We start from the raw sequence: 20,455 nt of genomic DNA on the forward strand, positions 1-20,455 counted from the left end.
AGTATCTGCACGTTTGATTAGAGCAATATGTCGTTCAATTGGTAATTTCGTAGCTTGCATTCAGTTTCAATCTAATTAATTAATCAAATTAAGTCATTAAGATCTCATGCCTCATGAGAAAACTTTTTTGTTATCCTTATCAGGTCGTGTGTGGTCTTTTATTTCCTCCACTTCCGTTCGTTTCTTACCTTCCACCCCTCAAAAACACAATCCGTAGTTACGTCCACGGTATATCCCCAGTCTAAGCCTGCAAATCCCTATCCTTCACAAACCCCTGCCCCTTAACTTGACCATTATCCAACTCAACAAAGTACTCCGCATCCTTAATCGCCTCAATACGATGCGCGATCGTAACAACCGTACTTTCCCTCATCTCCTCGCGAAGCACACTCTGGATCTCAAGACTCGTCTCCGTATCAATCGACGCAGTCGCTTCATCCAATATAACAAGCGAACTGCGACGCAGTACAGCCCTAGCTAACCCAATAAGCTGACGCTCGCCCTGCGATAGATTCCGACCTCCAGCTTCAACTTTTGTATCGAGCGTCCAGTTGCGGCGGGCACAGATGCGTTGGAGGACACTCAGGCATTCGGCGTCAGAATATTCGGTTATCGGGTCGAGGTTCTTGCGGATCGTGCCGGTGAAGAGGACGGGGTCTTGCGCGACGAAGGTCACGCGGGTGCGCAGGGATTGTTTGTTTACGGTTGAAAGGTCGATGTTGTCGATTGTTAATTTTCCCGCTGAGGGGGTGACGGCGGCTAAGAGGGATATGGCGAGAGTGGATTTGCCGGATCCTGTGCGGCCGATTAGGGCTGTTGTTTTGCTGCCGGGAATACGAAGGGAGATGTTATTTAATGATGGGTCGAGGTGCGGTGCGTAGCGGATGGAGACGTCCTCGAAGACAATGTCTGCGCCGAACTTTGGCCAGGATGCTGGTGGTTCGATTGTACCCGGTGGTTCCTGGTCGACGTGCAGGAGCTCGTCGATGCGTTCGACGGATACAAAATCCATTTGGAGCTTGCCGTACTGTCGGCATAGACCGTGGGTGGCGTTGACGAAGCTGTTTGCTGAGATGAGGGCGAAGGCCGCTAGACCTGGTGTCACGTCTGTATAGAGGGCTAGTGCTGTGAGGGCGAAGGTGGAGAGGGCGGAGTAGCTTTCGAAGCGGTAAGAGAGCCAGCTCTGTAGGGACCAGTAGAAGTGGTCCATCCCTTGGAATTTGTCGACGACGCCGATGACTCGATCTTGGAAGCGGGGTTCGGCGTGGAAGGCTCGGACTGTGGTGAGGCCGTGGAGGAGCTCGCCGAAGTTGGAGATCAAGGGACTGAGGGAGACCATTTCGAGGCGGCGGAGGCTCTGCGAGGTCGGGAGGAATTGGAGGAAGGTGTAGACAAAGGCCAAAGTAAAGAGGACTGTAAATGCCAGGAACAGGGGTGTCACCGAAGCAATGACGAGCACTGAGGACACCCATGTTATGATCAAGAAGGCAATAATCTGAAACTGGGAACTGATGTCTCCGTCCACTACCCCAATGTCAGACGTAAGTCGGTTCATCAATCGACCAACCGGCGTTACGTCGAAGAACCGGAATGTAGCATGGCTGACATTGACCATGACTTCGTGGAACATCTTCTGGCCTGCGCTGTATGTAATGACAAGCATAAAGAGTTGGGTAACGAATATCGCAATGGCTGTGAACGTCGTGATGCCGAGGAAGACAAGTAGCCATGGTCGCACATTCTCAGTCGGCGCAGGAAACTTATCGAAAGGGTTGGGGGGAGTCCACACAAGCGGTTGGGGCAGGGCTGAGAGCGTCGTCCATTGTCCGTAGGTCCCCTTGTTTAGAGAGGATTGGCCAAACACATGGGATATCTCGGTATAAGCTTCACCCCATTCTTTGAGGAACCAGGACTGTGCAATTGATGTCAAGCGATAGATCGAGATCACGACAATCAACGCAAGCCACCATCTGTACCTTCCAGCCTTGATGTAGTTCCAGTACACTGCAGCCTTGACCCCCCATTCTGCCCGGTGTTCTTCCTCAATGAATTTTGATGGTACAGCCGCCGAATCGTCCTTCATCTCTGTTGTATCTGCTTCGTCATCCTTTGCCTGGTTATCGCTTGTTTCGGCGTCATCCAAAGAGACAGACGACTTTGGCTCCACGACGGCTCGGCCATCTTGGATGTGCACAATTTGATCTGCGATGTGGCGGACGAGGTGAATGCGGTGAGTCACGAGAACGACAACACGGCCTTCCATGAGAGGGCCTGTCAAACACCTGCGAACGATTGTTTCGGCAGTGTTGTGGTCCAACGCCGACAAAGGGTCATCAAGCAACAGAATTCTTGCCGTGCTATAGACTGCTCTCGCCAGTGCAACACGTGCCTTTTGGCCCCCAGAAAGACCAATACCGTTCTCACCGATAAACGACAGATCACCATCTTTGAAGCTCGCGAGATCTGGTAGTAGCGCGCATACTTCTAGGACCTTCTTGTACCGTTGCTCGTCATAGGGCGCTGAGAATAGGATGTTGTCTCGAATGCTCATACTTTGCAGCCAGGGTGTCTGCGCACAGTATCCCATCATCTCACTGGAGATATACGAGGTTCCTTGTATCTTGTCCATCTCACCCAGAAGCCCTTGAAGAAGCGCAGTCTTTCCGGTGCCGACTTTGCCATAAATCACAGTAAGACCTGGAGAGATGCTCAAGTCCACGTCTGAGATGACAGGATCGGTCTTGCCAGGCCAAGCGAATGAGCAAGTCTCCAGCTGGATTGGAGCAATATCTGCAGATGATCCAATCTCCCTGCCTTCCTTCTCCGGCTCGGTCATAAAGTCCTGTATACGTTCCATGGCAATGGAAGCGTTAATCAGTGTGGTGATCAATTGGGGTATCGCTCTCAGCCGAGTGTCCAACATCGTGAAGAGCTGTAGCGCGGGGAATATGACATCAATACTCAAGGAATTTCCAGCCAAATACGTGTAAGCCCAAAGAGCGACAACGGAAAAGAGGCCGCCGGCAAGAACGTTCACAAAGGCAATGGCCATTCCCCATAGCCGCGTAGTCACGCGAAGTTTGAGCTCTGAGTCTCGAGCCTCCATCACTTGGCGCAGCCAGTGGTTTTGCCAACCATACCAGCGGAGATGGCGAAGTGCCTCCACAAACTGAGATGAAACTTGAAGTCTCGCGTCTGTCGCAATCCTGCGTGCGCGCTCCCACCGCAGAAGCACTCGTGTGATGAGTGCATTTATAGATTGTGCGATCAGGACCACAAAGATTGCGAGAAAGCAGGACGGTCCGAGCACTTTCCAGACAAGTACCACTGATATCACTAATCCCAATGGTTGATTTATTAGGTCGTCAATCTCCCAAAATCGTTGGGCTACCTCGTATACATCACCGCGAAGTAGGTTGAATATTTTGCCCATAGTGACAGGCGCCTTGGACTTTTCTTTACGAGGGGCACGCCACGAAGTCAGGAAGCTCCATAACCAGGATCTCTTCGAGGACTTATTATCTCCATCCTCTTGTTGTTTACCTTCCGCGGACCCATCCTCGGCATCCTGGTTGAAGACGTTTTTCCTGACTAGCGCTTTCTCGTAGACCATCATCATCATCTCACCCCTGCTGCGCTCGTAGCAACGTCTTCCATACCAGAGGTTAAATACTTGTGATTGTGCGCCTATGAGGCGGAGCGCCAGCGTCAATACTGCGTATACCAGTGCCACGCGATTAGACCGGTTCTCGGCTTTCATGGCTTGCAGCAGCTGCTGGAGAAGCAGAGGTGTGGAAAATTCTATAAGCAATATTAGTCGAAATATTGATCATAGATTGAGACAGGCATACCAGATATCATCTGCACAAGTGAGATCGCGCTGATAATAAGGATATCAATACCGTTTGCCACCAATAGGCGACCAAGAACACCACCCTGGAGCTGCCGGAACTTTTCGTGGAGCCTTTTGTGTTGAAATTCAAAAGGTAAATACCAGACGTCGCCTTCATCTAGCTGGCGTTTCTTGCCCATGCTCATAAGCGGAGCCATCCAGGAAACGGTGAGGAATTGCCAAAGTCGCAAGTTGTCCTCTGGGCTTCGATGTGCACTTGATGGTTCCTGGCCCACGGCGCTAATATCCATGCACGGGAGCAAAGCTGGACGAAGAGGCATGGTGAGAGTGATGATGCAGCCCAGAAGAGAAGCCGTAGCTCCTAGCTGGAAGGTGAATAGGTGCGATGTAGCGTAGGCATTGCGGTTGACAATGAAAGCGACTTCCAGGATACCAGCAGCTAGAAAGAAGGTAAAAAACAGTACTGGGCTTGTCCTAGGGCGCTCAACAGCAGTGAGCAATACAGCTGCAGCCTGAAACGTGGACATTAGTCATTATCCGTTTCATGAAAAGACGGTTGCTTACCCAGGAAGCAAGAAGAGTACAGTTGGCCAGACCGGGTCCATTGAGCACGGTCTTGATAATCTCAGCGGCCAGACCAATGACTGTGACTGCCAGAAGTGAGATGACCCAACCAAGCCGATGTTTGGTGTCCTCTAACGGCAGGTCCGGACAAGGTGGTAGCTCTTGGACAAAAGGCCTGAACCATTTGGGTCGCCGGATAAAGGGTAGTCGCCGAAGCACATAATTCAGCCAGGCAACGGAGACTATGGCCGCTGGGACCAGTGCGAGATATGCAATTGCACAAGGCGACAGCCGAGCATTGGGAGAGTCCTGTTCAAGAATGTTAGCTCGAAGCAGCCGTAGACGGGGTCTGCAGCAACAAACCCAGATGACTCGGCAGATTCCCGCAACCCCATATTCCATTCCGGGTGTCATTGACGGAGAGAAGATTAAGGAAAAGAAGACATTGCGGAGCTGAAGAACTCTTGAAGGAAGAAGGATGAGCGAGGGGAGGTTGGATCCCCCTCCACGCCCTAGCCAATCGGGGGCGCTGATTGGCCATGTTCAGCATGCCTGGGGCATCAGCTCGTCGCCAGCCGCAGCCTCATTCTAGGGTTTATAGACCATGAACAGTGTGAGTCATGAATATTTCTTGTATTACCCGGGGTTTATGGCTATCTGCCCTCTAGGGATCAATGGGTAAGAGGCTACTATGCTGCCTAGCAGGCTGGCACTCTGGGCAACATCTTGGGTGGTTCAGCTGAGGCTCAAAATATATATCGGGAAGCTCTTCCATCCCAAGTATGCACAGATGACCAAGAGTTGAACCCAGAATCCCAAGTACCTTCTTCAGTCCCCAGACAAGGTCGTTCCTGCCTTTTATTTGACCAATATAAATCCTATCAAACTGAAAGGTGCGGTGCCGGGTGGTTGGTCGCAACTTCCTTCTATGCCAGGTATTTCCACCGCTACGCTCACTCTTCATCTGAAGGGCCGTACTAGTAGCCCTGAAGACTGAAGTATATATTGAATAATAATATTCAGATTCGTGCCACGCTAGCAAGTCATGAAAAGTCAAGCCGCTACAAAAAATGTGTAAGAATAGTTGTCACCGGGTAGCAAAAACAGTCATGCGTCGCCATCGCGGGCTTTTTCTTTCTCTTTCTCAGCAGGCATACTGATCCGGTGGACGATCCGAACCCAGCGCCTCCGCCTCCACTCGCCCATGACATTTGAGCCTTGATTACCTCGTTCCTCGTAGTCCTGGTAGGCCCTCTCCTTTCCTTTCTTCTTCGCCTTTCTTTTGTCGGTGGAGCTTTGAACGGCGCCATCATAACCAAGGGCAGATGCCACATCGTCATCACCTCTCGGAGACGATAGTGAAGGCAAGTCCCAGACCCAGCCTCCAATCTCATCACTGCTGGCGCCACTCTCTGAAGAGCCAGTGGAAACTTCGAATCCAACACCGGTGATCATTCGCTCAACAACCCACTCGCGACAATCAAGGTCGAGCTCCCATTTCTTGCTTTTCCATGCCCATCCAGTAGGGGGCTGGACGTCCTCGAAGAACCGACAGCCTTTGGGGCGATCGCCTGCGATGCGTGAAGGGGACAGAGGATCATAAGGGACGGGACTAAAGAGGAACGTTTCCCAGTCCTGTCCGGCATATGGAGCTAGTGAACGGTACTGAACTTCAAAGATCTCGACTTCGCGCTCCTCGGGGTATGAATCCAATGAAATATCACCGAGCAGCTTCATGAAAGGCATGTGTGGGGATAATGCGTTGGCCGGTGGAACAGTCGGCACCTGAGGCGGCTCTTCACCGCCTAGTTCACTAGCTATGGCTTGAATGAATTCCTGAATATTGGGATGCTTGGACAAGATCCCAGCATTGCCGCCAACGAGCAGGATATATCTCCATGGAATGAGATGGGAGGTAAGAAACAACACTGCGGTGAGAAGTGTACACACCAGAAAGACGGCGGAAGATAGTCTTTCATTTGAGAAATTTGTCATTGGGGCGAAGGCAGAAACCGCCGAGTCGTGTACATCTGAGAAGTCGGCCATGCAGTTCTGCAAGTCTCTCATATTGCGGAAGAAGTCCTTGGAAGTCTCCGGTGCCGGCTTGATCGTTTTCGCTGGAGCCAAGGCAGGACCCTGGTATGAGTAGTATGGAGTTATGCTGGATGTAGACGTTGATGGCGGCGGAGGATGGCGCGCGAGAAACGTCGGAACCATGACGAAGAGAAGTATTGTCGCAATAGGGAGCACAACTAAGAGATGTGGATCGAGGCATATGAACGAGTAGACGAACAAGAACGAGAACGTATGCGACGGTTGTTTCCAAGCGAACAGGCGCTCAACCTGATTCTGGAAGCTGAAGACGATACCTATTCTGCGCGGTCTTAGCTTGATCCATATTTGTCTATTCACATTGTGTACCTCGCGTTGAATCGCCGAAAGTTGTTTCCCATCACAGGAAGACTGAAAGCTGGTCGCGCCGAGTCTGGGGAGGCCGGCTTTGCGCCCACTGACACCGATTCATCGTGCACATCTTCAACGGGGACGACCTGCTGTAGGATTCTGGTTCAAGTCAGTAAAATAGATCAAAGACAATTGCCAAGACAGAATAAAGCTGGTCAGTTGCCTACTTTGTGAGTAGTCTATCTTGCATGGAGCGACGAACGCTCGATGTGGATCTTGAATGGCGGGCTGAGTCCAAATCGTCTGTAGATGCGTCCTCGGATCTGCCTCGGCCAGGCGGGGAGTTATCATCGCGGGCGGCAAAGGCACCGGGGGTGTATTCCTCCATGATGCCTTGAGCAAGTTGTGGCCGAAAAGGCAAGAGGCTGCCGCATGTCTTTAAGGTGGGAGAAGTGGTGAAGGATGACGAAGACAGGACTCGGTGGTTGTTGCGGGAGCACATGCTCAAGCTCTCAGCCGAGTGAACCTTAGTTGGCCGAGTAAGGCTGTTGGTCGGGGTCCTCTGCCAAGAGTTATGCACACTGCCCCTACAATGGTCTATTGGTTACGGGTTTCTGTCAGTGAGGGTGGTATACACTTACTGTCTCTAGTCATCTGTGTACAATTTACTTATCAGGATACTTTTCAATTCATATTCTCATGGTAAATAAACCAAACGTTGTACTCTGTATGCTTGCAGCTGCATGATCGGCAGGTAATTTCGATGTTTGGGCTGTTTGCAGCCTGATGGATCTGTTCCCGGCACAAAAAAAAAGGAGCAGGGGGCTCGCAAGGCCAGTGGTCTTCTAGAGATTGTTGCCATTGATTGTGCTTGTTTATTGCTCTTCTGATTTTTTGTCCCGTCTTTGACTTTTGTTCAAGAGCTTTCACCCTTACTGCCCGACCACGAGCTCACCAACGTGTCTCGTCATTGTATAGGAGATCATTTTGAGAGTGTTTCCATAGTAGCAGTTCCTTCCTCTGTTGATATACGGATCACGCTTGTACCCTTACGAACGCCAAGTCCAGCAGAACTGCCCCGGACAACTTCTCTTTCAACTTTCCTTCAACAACTGCCTGGCACGAGTCATATTGCCTTCCCGGTTCTTGCTGAGCCCGTCTACCACTCTCGCTATCGCTCACATCCCATACGTCGCGCCTGCATTTCCCCCCGTGCCTTGGAACAGAATCCGCTGTTCTTGCCCCCCGCGATGGACCGTTAACGACCTTTGATGGTCGCGCGACGGTGCTGGTCAAGGCTTTCTTTCGTTAGGCATTGAAGCAATTTCGCTCCTGAATGCCTTTGCGATTGGGCCTTCACCCTTACTTTCTTCCCGATTTCTGCCTCCAATCTCTCACACTGGGCGTATTCCCCGCGTCCTGAGCTCGCCCGACCGAAGTGCGACCATGCCGGAAATGCTGTCGGACCAACACACTGCAGGAAAGGGGCACTCGCGTCAAGTGCAGTCCAGACCATCTAGTCCCTCCGGAAATGAAAACACCGCTTTGGGAGGTAAGGGATCTCGAGGTTGTTTTGTGGTTGTAATCTTCACCGTTACATGTGGCTAATCAGAGTTTATTATGACCTCCAGATGTGACCCCCGGCCGCAGACGTTTGCAAAAGCACTCTTCCACTACGTTTCTCTCCGATGCCGCTTCCCAACCCTCGAACAACTCCGCTGGCTCTAGGTTAAGTGCCCTCAGCAAAAGAAGGCTGTCTATTCGCGATCAGAAGGTGCCCCAGGGTCCGCGACCACAGGACCAGTCCCGCAGGTTCGTTCCCCTGATATCGCTGCCCATTTGACTCGGACCTGAACTTCTGCCGACGGCCCTGACCTTATTCGAATCTAACATTCGTGTTCCTGCAGTTCGGGCGCGGTTCACCACTCTGGCAACTCTTCTATCGACTCGACGAACGAACCTCTGAAGACCAGCAGCTCGCGGGTCGACCTTCGATCGACTGGCATGAGTAACTTTGCGAACCAGACGCCTACCGAGAGCATGGACTTCCTTGCCCCTGTCAGCTTTGACGATTTTCATAATAGCATAATGGCCGAACCGAGTCTCAGTCAATTTCCGATGCCGCAGGCCCCAGGATCTGGCTACGACCGACAGCCGGCATCTTTTCACCCCACTAATCCGTGGGCTAATAATACCACCGACAACAGCGCGTCAGGACAGGCAAAGACTTATTCACGAAGGAAAAGTCTAGTAGGGCAGAACCCCCCTCCAGAGAACACTCCTCGACTGCCGGCCTCCACTGCGGCAACCCGAAACCGCCGCCAGAGTCTTGTTCAGAATCAGCCCCCCACAAACCCTGCGCCTCGGGCACCACGTAAATCGATCGGGCCCGGTTCGCTGCCCACAACCGCCTCCGCAAGGCGGCAGAGCCTATCGGCTAGAAAAGCGAGTGCTGATACAACTAAGCTGGAGCACACAAACTATCTCCGCCCGCGGAGCCAACACCATGACTCTAATGGCATCAATGGGGCGAAGCTTCCGTCTAATGTACGGAATGCAAAGGCCAAGTCTTTCCAGCCTCAACCAAGCGAAATTGGCGACAACTTCCTGACGACAAACGCCTATGGAGATTATTCTCGATCATCATCCACCAATGCCGTTCGAACCCCAGTGAAGAATCCAGCCGGGGGAGCCACTACACCAACCTCTTCCGCAAAGCGCGTTTCGGTAATGCCCCCTCATGCAACTGGTCTTGGAGCTCGTACAATAAGTCCCACCGATGCCCGACGGTTGAAGCGGCTGTCAACAGCCCCTCAAGCCCATCCTTTGCCATATACACCACCAACTCCAACCGATCCAATGCCGGTTCGTCCTCGATCTTCAACTCACTCTCCTTCTAATATCCCTCGAAAGAGTGCGACGCCTTCTTCGACGCGCACCACGCCTGACCCGAACCGCAAGTCTTATAGCTCGGGCTTGTCTCTGTCGTCAAATACAACGTATAATTCCGCAAGGAACTCTAATGGGTCGCTACAGACACGGCTGTCTCAAAACTTCTCATCATCGCGACTTCCGACACCCAAGCCTCGTGTGGAAAATAATATGACCAATGGAACTGAAGAAGTACCACCAGTTCCAGCTATTCCCAAAGCCTACGAATCTCCAAAGAGCGAGCTGGATCAGCCACAATTCCCAATGCCCCGCAAGTCTAGTCTACCCATGGAGATTGAACTCCTTAAGTCAATGCATGTTTCAGACTCGAGTGCAGAGCGGGGTACGTCAGAGATGCTGGATGAACGGGCAATGAAAACGCCCGAAGCCAAACCTCAGCCTAGCAACGCGTTTGGGAGGAAAAACATGAAACTTCCACCACTAAACTTATTGCCTTTGGACACGCCCATGACCACGAAGATCGAGGCTTTGGCTGATCGAGACGATGGCACCGACCCGTCCACGCCCTCTGCGCAGATTGTTTCGAAAACTCCGAGCACGCCTCTGACGGCCTCGAAAGCGAACTACTTCTCATTCCGTGACGAAGATGATGGAAATCCTCTCCCTCAGGCTCGAAGCAGCACCTCGCATTTTGCTCTGAGTACATCTTCTAACGTCGCCTTGAGAACCGCTAGCAGTTCAAGCGCCCTTGCTTCCCATGATGGCATGCCCGGCGGTGCTCGAACCGTGTCGCCGTACGTCTCTTACGCACTCCCCAAGAGCAATAGCGACTACAATCATCTACGTCAGAAGCCTAGCGCAGATTATTCGCCCAGAATATCTCAATCATACAAGTTGACTGGCCCTCGTCCTCAGACCCAATCGTCAGGTCTCTCTGGCCTCTCCAATGCTGAATCGGCGGACAAGGCATCTACTCCTTCTGACGCTGACAATAACGGTACATCTCTGCGCAACAAGATCACGTTGTCGCGGAAGCGTAGCAACTCCAAGCCTCAACAAGGGATTAATGTTACTACTGACCCCAAGAAGTCTGATTTGATGCCTCCACCGAAACTTCCGGCTTCCGCGACTTGGAACAACCTCTCGACGGCAAAGAACACAAGTCCAACTCTGAAGCCAGCATACCTAAAGTCTCGACGACAGTCTTCCTTGACCAATGTGGCGAACCCAGCGCTTCGAAAGCCAAGCTTCAGCAGCGATCAGAACCTGTCCTTGGAACCGACTATCTCTCGCGAATCCCACGAGAGCGATAACAGTCAGCACCGCTCGGCGTCCTCAATACTTTCGCCTGTGCACAAGATCATTAGCTCGGCAAAGTCGAACATGGCGGCTACTTCTGCATCCGCCGAGAGCCGTTTAGAGACTGAAGCATCAATCGCAGACGAGGAAATGAGGAGACTTGGTACAAAGCGAAAAGACTTTGAGAAGGCGGCCAGAGAGCTGGACGATCTACGCCACAGGGCTGGGCCGAAAGATCGCGTCAACCCGGCGCAGGCTCTTAGGGTCGCGCACCTTAACATCTTTGAACGTGGAGAAATTATCGACTTCAAAGACATCTACTTCTGCGGTACTCAGGATGCAGAGAAGCATGTTGGAGATTTGCATGCGCAGCATGCCAACTTTGGGTATGATGACGATCGTGGTGATTACAACATTGTTCTTGGTGATCACTTGGCCTATCGCTACGAAGTTGTTGATGTCCTGGGCAAGGGTTCTTTCGGTCAGGTGGTCCGATGTATCGATCACAAGACAGGCAATTTGGTTGCCGTGAAAATCATTCGCAACAAGAAGAGGTTTCACCAGCAAGCCTTGATTGAGGTCAATCTTCTCCAAAAGCTCAAGGAATGGGATCCACATCGTCGCCACAGCGTGGTCAACTTCACGCAGAGCTTCTACTTCCGTGGACATCTGTGCATCTCGACCGAACTTCTTGGAATCAACCTTTACGAGTTCATCAAGGCCCACGACTTTAGAGGATTCGGCATCAAACTCATTCGCCGATTCACAAGGCAGATACTGAACAGTCTTACTCTGCTACAGGCGAAAAAGGTCATTCACTGTGATCTTAAGCCTGAGAACATTCTTCTGGTTCATCCTCTGAGCTCTGAGATCCGAGTGATTGATTTCGGTTCCAGCTGTTTCGAGAATGAAAAGGTGTACACCTACATCCAAAGTCGTTTCTACCGTTCTCCCGAGGTCATTCTTGGAATGTCTTATGGCATGCCGATTGATATGTGGAGTGTTGGATGTATTCTGGCAGAGTTGTACACCGGCTACCCGATCTTCCCTGGTGAGAACGAGCAAGAGCAACTTGCCTGCATTATGGAGGTCTTTGGACCACCAGAGAAGCACTTGATTGAGAAGAGTACTCGAAAGAAGCTGTTCTTTGATTCTCTTGGCAAACCAAGGATCACAGTGTCTTCCAAGGGGCGAAGACGCCGTCCTAGCTCCAAGGAGCTGAGGCAGGTATTGAAGTGCGATGACGAGACCTTCTTGGACTTTATTACCCGCTGTCTCCGATGGGACCCCTCTCGTCGATTGACACCAAGCGAAGCTCTGCGCCACGAGTTTTTGACGGGTCAAAAGTTGGCGCCCAGGACGAGGGCCTTTGGAGGCCATTCCCCTGGGAAGCGGGTGAACACCATTTCCACCCCAGGTTCCGGCCGGCCTCTTCCAGACCCGCCAGGCACAAGCTTCAAGACCGGCACTCCTCGTGCTCGAGACCCCTCGAACTCTTCGCCCATCAAGGCATCTGCGGGCAAGCGCCACTCGACCGTCAGCGGATTGCCGCCGTCAACCCCCGCCAAGCGAGTAACAAGTACCACGGCTACACCCGGCTCCGCACTGCCTCGCGTTTCTGCGCGAAATATCAGCGGAAAGCCGGACCTCGCAACAGCGGCGGCGGCGACTAGCTTGGTAGGTAGCGGCTGATGCACAAGTCTAAACCAGACAGCAAAGGATAAAGGCTAACCAAAGACAGAAACCGAAATGAGGGGTTTATATGATTTGTTTTGCGTTTTCTTCTTCCACTTCTTGCATATCTGTAATAATACCTTGTTTGATTATTCAGTTGCATAGCAGGCCGGGGACGCTTGTGGTTTTGATTCCATTCTTACGATACATTGACTGCCGGTGGATATACCGGTGGATGAGGCAGGACATTTCTTCTTATACCCTCACTTGAGCTTTTGCATGTCTGCCATGACTTGATTTTATTTGTGCTGTCTGCTCACCGTTCTTTGCTACTTGTCAATACCATGTTTCTGATATTGTTATGACTGCGCAGCTGAGTGGAGATCTTGCTTTTTTTTTCTTACGTTTTGTTCTTGCATTGTTTATCTTCTTGACGACGGCCACCGATACTATATCCCCCTGGGGAGGATGCGTGCGTCCCGAGGTTGTCTGTATATGCACTTTCTGGCGTCTAACAGCTGCTTGTACTTGCAGAGTTGGACACTGACATTATGATTAGAACATGGACATACATAAACAATGATAGATATGATTATTTGTGAAAGTGACTTTGTGGTATTGGTGGCAGTGAAGTATAGAGATTAGATTAGATAGTGAATGCGGAGTCGGCGTTTCAAGTTTCGGCCTACTTGGCCTCATTCACTTCTCGCCCTCCCTCTCGCATTGTTCACAACCTCGACCCACTGGCCTTTCTCCTTTTTCTGCGCTGTCAAACGCAATAACCCGTTTCAATTCCTTGTTCCATGCCTTGAGCGCTTACCTACCGCACTCCCCGACGCTGATCGTCATGAACGGGTTCGCATCGCACGGCCTCGACGAGGACGCCTTCGGCGAAAAGTCCAACCTGAAGAGCGGCCTCCAGACATTCGACGCCTTTCGTGAGTCCTCTACCTCTTCCACTGAGAAATCAAAAGCTATACCTCAACTTCCATCTCTGCCGGGAACCATCTACCACCGGGCGCATCCAATTGAAGGGACACAACTAACCAAGGCTCTCCCTCACCAGCCAAAACAAAACCCTCCTACACGACCCCCTCCCGCCGCGGCGGCCAATGGACCGTCCTAATCCTCATAATATGCACCGTCTTCTCCCTCTCCGAATTCCTCGCCTGGCTGAAAGGCACAGAAGCGCACCACTTCACCGTCGAAAAGGGCGTCTCGCACGACCTCCAATTGAACCTCGACGCAGTGATCCATATGCCCTGCGACACACTGCACATCAACATCCAAGACGCAGCCGGTGACCGTGTCCTAGCCTCCCAAATGCTCACGCGCGAGCCAACAAGCTGGAAACTGTGGATGGATAAGCGCAATTACGAGAAGGGCGAGTATCAGACGCTTAGCAGGGAGGATGAGAAGCGGGTTAAGGACCAGGAACGCGATGCGCATGCGGGCCATGTCTTTTCGGAATTGAGGCGGAATACGAATAGGAAGTTTCCTAAGGGGCCGAAGTTGAGGAGGGGCGAGAAGGTCGATTCTTGTCGTGTTTATGGGAGTCTTGAGGGGAATAAAGTCCAGGGGGACTTTCATATTACGGCCCGTGGGCATGGGTATCAGGATGGGATGAAGCATTTGGAGCATGGTGGTATGTTCACTTCCCTACTTCCATTCCCTTGACAATTGCTGACCGTGGTTTCTTTGGGTACAGCATTCAACTTCTCGCACATGATAACAGAACTCTCCTTCGGCCCACACTACCCCAGCATCCTAAACCCCCTCGACAAAACAATCGCGACCACAGAATCCCACTACTACAAATACCAGTACTTCCTCTCCGTCGTCCCCACAATTTACTCTCGAAATCAAAACATCGATCTCGACGCCCTACCAACATCCTCCTCCTCAACCCGGAAATCAAACAAGAACCTCATCGTCACGAACCAGTACGCTGCGACCTCTCAATCTGATGCGCTTCCTGAATCGCCTTACTTAATCCCGGGGATATTCTTCAAGTATAATATTGAGCCGATTTTGTTGTTGATAAGTGAGGAACGGAGTGGGTTTTTAAATTTGGTTATTCGGTTGGTGAATGTTTGTTCGGGGGTTATTGTTACGGGGGGTTGGTTTTATCAGATTTCTTCTTGGGTTGGGGAGTTGAGGAGACGCAGGGCTGGGAAGGGGCGGAGTGAGGGGTATTTGAGTGGGAAGGTGCAGGAGGAGTGAGGTTTTGATTTTTTTGCTGCGTTGTATTTTATAAAATATATAGGGTTGGTGTTGGTGTTAGAATTCATTCTTTGTTTTGAGGTTATTTGGAAGTATAGAAAAAAATGTGCATGTGCATGTGCATTGCTCAGCTATGGTATACCATTCCTCCTAGTAAACCTAAGTCATACAAGTAACACCCCGTGCCGTACCATATATAAGCTATAACCCATCCATAATCATACCAATTGAATACCTAGAAACGAAGCGGGAGCAGAGGGGTATCTAGACCTCGAAAATCTCTCCCATCCCAACACCCGCCCCCTCAGCCCCAGCGCGAGAATCAACAAGATCCAACCGCCAGCCCTTCCAATCCCTAAGCTGCTTCTTGATCTCGCGAACCCACTCCACACGTTTCCTAGCCTCCTCTTCAGCCTGTGCGCGCGCAAACTCCGCTTCGTCGAATTCGTCCTCGAGGTTCTCTTCGCTTAGGAGTTCGAGGGAGCCTCTTGTCGCTGGTTGTTGAGTGTGAGAGTGCGATTGCACGGGAGAGGCAGAGTAGAAGGGGGAGTTTGAACCTGTGAATGCTGCGAAGCCGGAGGAGAGGACTGTGCTGAAGGATGAGTGCTGTTGTTGGTGTTGCGCCATGCTGCGCCGGCGGTTATGTTCTGGTCGTCCGCCGGTGAGGTCGACGTCGTCAAAGGCGTTGGCGTTGGCGTTGGCCGCGTCGTAGTCGTTGTGCGCGTAGGCGTCTGGTGTGTATGCGTCTGGACCGGGCTGCATTTCCTGGCGTCTTTCTTGCCAGACGCCGCGGCGGAGGTCGAAAACTTCGCCTTCTAACTCGCGGATGCGGCGTTGGAGCTTGGAACGCTCTTCATCTTCGAGTTCGTCGAGAGCGTCGTCGTCTGCGCCACCTTCTGTATTGTTCCCGGCGTGGCGTTTGCGGAGGGTTTCTTGTTCTTCTTTCAGCCGGAGGTTCTCGTTCTCTGTGCTGGCGAGTTTCTTGCGGAGGGAAGCCGCTTCCTTCTCGGCTTTCTCGCTTTCACGAAGGCGGGCTTGGTGTCGAGATTCGGACTCTTTGTGTAGGTTGCCGATTGCTTGGACTTTTTGTTCCAGGGTGTCGATTTTCTTCTCTGCCTCTGTCTTCTCTGACTTGAGGTCTTCGATCTCGCGCTGGAGGTTCTTGATGAGGGTCTCGGTGGAGGTTTTGTCGACGCCCTCCTTGACTGCCTTCTCGGAGGCGCGGGTGAGAGCGGCTTTGCTGTCCGTGAGCTCGTTCTGTGCTTTCTCAAGGGAAGATTCACTACGCGCGAGTTTCTCTTCCAGTGCCTTCACTTGTTCCTCGTGTGTTGTCTTGTCGGAAACCTGTGCGCGTAGATTCGAGATTTCAAGCTCCATTGCTTCCATTGCCATGGTCTTGGATTCGAGCTGTTGTGCGAGGTCGGATGGCGGTGACTCTGACGGACCAGGAGCGCTGGCGTTGCGGTGCGTGCGCGTTTGCATTTGTCGCTGTAGGGATGCAATTTCCGCTTTCTACCGATCATCAGTATACAGTCCAACAAGTCTCCGGGGCACAAAAGAGTAGAAAACGTACCAGCTCCTCAACCCCCTGCACTTCCTCCTCTTTAATGCGCAACTTCTCCTTCAACTCCCCGACATCAACACTCGCCTCCCGTAGCTCCTCAAGTGCCTCCTCTGTCTTCTTGAACCTTGCACTAACATCCTCAACCTCCTTCTCAAGCTTCTTGTTCTCCCGTTCCAACTCCTCAATCCGCGTAGACTGTTTCCTATATACCTCCTGCACGGCCTCGCCATCTGCACTCAGCGGCGGCAAGCTAGGCGACTTCATCGTTGCGCCGGGAGAAGGCGAAAGGACACCACCAGGCCCACTCCCCTGCGAAACAGAGGACTTGCGGAACGACGACGAGCGCATCTTCGATTGGATGGAGAGGGAGGGCTGCCGCGTGTGCCCGGCGCGCGGGTTCTCTAGTTTTGTCGTCCCGGTTATCTCTTCTGTTGCAGGGGGTGTTGTGACGGGTAGATCGGGCATTGGTTCTGTTTCGTCGTCTTCTTTCTTTTCTTCGGCAGCTTTCTCTGTTTCTGCTTCCGCTGGCGTTGATTCATCGGCCTTCTCTTCTGTCGCTGGCGTCTCGGTCTCAGCGGTTGCGGGCTCTGGTTGTGATTGTTCTGCTGTTGGTTCTGGCTCTGGTGTCGCTGGCGTTTCTACCTCCGTCTCTTTCGCGGCTTCAGAGGTACTCCCTTTCTTCCCGGCCTTCTTTTTCTTTTGGAGGGCGGCGACCTACAATACTCATGTTAGCCAAAGGCCCCAGGTTATATTGCGCAATTGTCATCGAGATCAATAGTCACTAGCTAGGACGCGGGGAATTGTGTGTTTGGTCAGTAAACGTACCCTTTTCTTCGCCGCGGCGAGCTTCTCGGCCTTGAGACGTTCTTCTTCGTCGGCCATTGTGTGAGTGGTGCAAATTGAAGAGGAAGATCGTAGAATGAGTGTGAAGTGGTGGAGTGTTGATATGCAGTGCTATCGAGGGCGGGAGGACAGCTTTCCCCGATGAGCGCACGGGCCATCCGCTCGGTCTACTTGTACTGCGAGCTACAAAGGGGCCTCACCAACGACCACGAATGATGACTATATATCCATATGTACTGTACGATTATCTGTATTGCTGATTCTCACTTGAAAAGTAGATTTATTGAAGATATGTATAGGAACGAGATTAAAGCAGGATCAACGACCAATAACAGTACAACGCCCTGAAACGATCCATAGCCCCAGCCAAAACTGCAGGCCTCAAGCAACCAAACCAAACCATTAACTAAACATGGGCCTGTCGGCGACCTTGCCAAACGCCTCGCGCCGCCCGGCCCTGACCCAGGGAATGCACGTTGAATGCAGAAAGCAAGCACGAACGCCGCGCAAACGAACAACTCAAACAAACCAGGTTGAATCGAAGGAGTACAGCTGGGTAATAAAGTCGGTATAATCGATATAAAACGAAAAAAAGCATTAAGTCATTAGTCATGGTGTTCAAATCTCCATCGTGTCCACGAGTTCCTCGCTCATGGCACGGACGGTGCCTTTACTGCCGGATCTGGAGCGGAAGTCTTCGTCGCTCATGACGTAGTTGTCGAATTCCTCGCCCTCGGTACGAATTGGCGAAGACTTGTTGTTCTCCATATCGGTATCGCTCTCGGCCTCGTCGATCTCCGCGTCCTCGCCAAACCAGTATCTGGCACGCTTGCTTGAGGCGATACTAGGCGTAAGAAGACCATCGTCGAACGTCCTCTTCGACGTAGGCGTCGCGTAGCCATCCTCGGGCGTATGACTGAGAATAGGAATCGCCTTGACGTAGATATAGCAGACGCGCTTGCGATGGCGGTTAAAGAAGAAATAGTGTAGACTCCAAATCGCACCGTCGTCCGCATCCGAGGGATCCTCATCTGGCGAGTACGAATAAATGCCACATTCTTTCAAGGACAACTGTTCGTCGAGGATTTTCCACATTCTCCGGCCCCATGTTGAAGAGGCGTCTGAGTTGTACGACCCAGAAACGGTTGACGGTGAGGGCGGTGTGAGGTCGAACGTCTCACGTGGTCGGAGGTTGAACAGCGTGGAATCGATCGTGTTCATGACTCTCTTCAGATTCCGCTCACGACGGAAATCCGAGGGTCGTAAAACATGTGAGAAATCGTAGTCGGGGTGGCTGGCATTTAAAGTCGCGATCAAGTAGGCAAACGTGCGACGACTCGTATGATCGGTCAGGGGTCCAAAGGGGCTCGATCGGGAGAGGTTCAGGGAGGCAGCTGCATCTGTCGCAGTCGGAGGCGATAGCGAAGCAGACAAACGGAGGACAGATTCGTATTGAGACTCGAGCGATTGCTCGATGTTCTTGTACAGCTTGCGATCCGACCGGGCGGCCTTGGTTGTGTACAGATCGCACCCACCAACAATGTGACAGTCCGCGGTATCGAAATTCAGCGAACTAGTAACATCTTCAAACTCGGGAAGAGGAAGAAACTAAAGATACATTGTCAGTTCGCTCAGAGAGTGAGGCAATCGGTCCCGTCGCAATGAATGCTCACCTTCATCTTGAACTATGGTGAGGCTCCAGTTGCTCACTCAACACTGCAAAGGTTATAAAATGTAGAGATATGTATCGCAAAGGCAGGAAATTCCACCACTCCAGAAATAGAGCAACAAAGGGTTTGAGGATAAGAGAGGGTGGGGTCTTTGTTGTCTCAGCTGTTGCTATCGTCGGAGATAAGACCGGCAACTCGAACAGCTGGCGCAATCGGGGGAGATAAGAAGAAACGGGCAGTTATTAAACGGTATTCACGGCAACAGCAGCCATTCAAGGCACTGAGAAGATGAAGGAAGATGAGAGAGGGACCAGGGAGGGGAATGGGGTGATGATGTGAAGCCGACCGCTGATGCTCAGTTGCGCGTTGCGACCGGAGGGGAGAGTCACGTGGCGGCCGCAATCGGCCTATCAGACACTGTCATCAAGCACGGGTCCAAACATGAACCAGAGAATTGAGGACAGCAGCGCCGAATTGTAGCCTGTGCTGGCCTCACATGAGTCCCTGTTGCGACAGATTGCGGATAACTTCCTGGGAATCCTGAATTGAGTCAATAGTAGTATTATTAGCCACTGGGCGGTAGTAGTCAAGATCAACGCCTATATACGTCCAAACGCCAGTAAACAGTCCTTGCGAGCCCATGAAGCAAACCAATATAAGAAACAGAAGCTCATCGCTGATGACGCTTCTACATGATCTTCGTAACCACATCTTCCTCAACCTGAGGTGAGAGACATTAGCGCCGGAAGGCAGATAGTCGGGTGGTGACGAAGGATCGGGGTATTTGCGTTTCTTGCAATGATAGAGAAGCGGGTGATGAAAAGCAATACTGTCCAGAACTTGCGAGCTAAGGTACAGTTGCAAGCTGGCAATGGAGTATAGCGATAAGGTCCGGTCGAAGACGAGTAGGGGATATTCCACCACGCAACAGCAACCATAGCCCAACCTCCATAACCTCGCATGCTGGCTCGATGTGCTCCGAGGATAGAAAATAGAAAACAGATTCGGACTCACCTCCATGTCTTCCAAGCTGTCTTGCTGGCTAATACACCTGAGCACGTTCTTCTTACTGCTCTCCTGCATCTCACCCGCCAGTAGCAATTCATCCAAGATGAAGTATGCCTTTTGGAAGTTGAAGATGATGTCCAGCTCACAAACGTTGCCATAGTATTTGTCCATCTGTTCGACGTATCGGTGAACGACCTCGAGGGTGATCAGCTCGTTATCGGTTGACGCGCATCCGGCGATGAAAAAGAGGGAGGCATAACGACGGTAGACGACTTTTGTGTCTATGATAGAAGAGATCGAGTTAGTAAGGTGAGGTTGAGGTGAGTCACAGTCGCCGTCGACTTAGCTAGTCCGATGCGGGGAGTGAGACGCCAGGATGACGGAACCTCATACCTTTGTATTCAAGGAAATTGCACATCCGCGTCCGGCGGGACAGCACGAGTTGGGTCACATCTTTGATGA

General features: G+C 51.8%; 5 protein-coding genes across 5 annotated transcripts; 2 read left to right on the plus strand and 3 right to left on the minus strand.

Annotated features, from left to right (window-relative positions):
• Positions 1–241: 241 nt before the first annotated feature.
• On the minus strand, positions 242–7,208 carry BDV14DRAFT_189933 (putative ABC bile acid transporter; the record flags this gene model as incomplete). The annotated part of the gene is made up of 8 exons (XM_073771273.1): positions 242–502; positions 533–3,801; positions 3,852–4,365; positions 4,418–4,726; positions 4,781–4,878; positions 5,575–6,791; positions 6,839–6,979; positions 7,048–7,208. The coding sequence occupies 8 exons, from the start codon at positions 7,206–7,208 to the stop codon at positions 242–244; spliced, it is 5,970 nt and encodes a 1,989-aa protein (XP_073627842.1).
• Positions 7,209–7,662: 454 nt separating this feature from the next.
• Positions 7,663–13,270, plus strand: BDV14DRAFT_173878 (putative protein kinase). The gene is made up of 3 exons (XM_073768807.1): positions 7,663–8,372; positions 8,452–8,632; positions 8,728–13,270. Exons 1-3 carry the CDS (start codon positions 8,267–8,269, stop codon positions 12,701–12,703), a joined length of 4,263 nt encoding a protein of 1,420 aa, XP_073627843.1. The 5' UTR covers positions 7,663–8,266; the 3' UTR covers positions 12,704–13,270.
• Positions 13,271–13,399: 129 nt separating this feature from the next.
• Positions 13,400–14,963, plus strand: BDV14DRAFT_173880 (endoplasmic reticulum vesicle transporter-domain-containing protein). The gene is made up of 3 exons (XM_073768808.1): positions 13,400–13,623; positions 13,752–14,330; positions 14,394–14,963. The coding sequence occupies exons 1-3, from the start codon at positions 13,533–13,535 to the stop codon at positions 14,906–14,908; spliced, it is 1,185 nt and encodes a 394-aa protein (XP_073627844.1). The 5' UTR covers positions 13,400–13,532; the 3' UTR covers positions 14,909–14,963.
• A 71-nt stretch (positions 14,964–15,034) lies between these two features.
• On the minus strand, positions 15,035–17,403 carry BDV14DRAFT_63712 (uncharacterized protein). Its single transcript, XM_073777196.1, has 3 exons — positions 17,298–17,403; positions 16,482–17,186; positions 15,035–16,420 (listed from the first exon to the last, which is right to left on the minus strand). Exons 1-3 carry the CDS (start codon positions 17,352–17,354, stop codon positions 15,173–15,175), a joined length of 2,010 nt encoding a protein of 669 aa, XP_073627845.1. The 5' UTR covers positions 17,355–17,403; the 3' UTR covers positions 15,035–15,172.
• A 530-nt stretch (positions 17,404–17,933) lies between these two features.
• BDV14DRAFT_189937 (RNA polymerase III-inhibiting protein MAF1) lies at positions 17,934–20,068 on the minus strand (the record flags this gene model as incomplete). Its single annotated transcript, XM_073771274.1, has 2 exons — positions 17,934–18,923; positions 20,000–20,068. 2 exons carry the CDS (start codon positions 20,066–20,068, stop codon positions 17,934–17,936), a joined length of 1,059 nt encoding a protein of 352 aa, XP_073627846.1.
• Between the last annotated feature and the right edge of the window lie 387 nt (positions 20,069–20,455).

The sequence above is a fragment of the Aspergillus stella-maris genome (assembly GCF_047715825.1).
Source record: "Aspergillus stella-maris strain CBS 113639 unplaced genomic scaffold BDV14scaffold_29, whole genome shotgun sequence".
Lineage (NCBI taxonomy): Eukaryota > Fungi > Ascomycota > Eurotiomycetes > Eurotiales > Aspergillaceae > Aspergillus > Aspergillus stella-maris.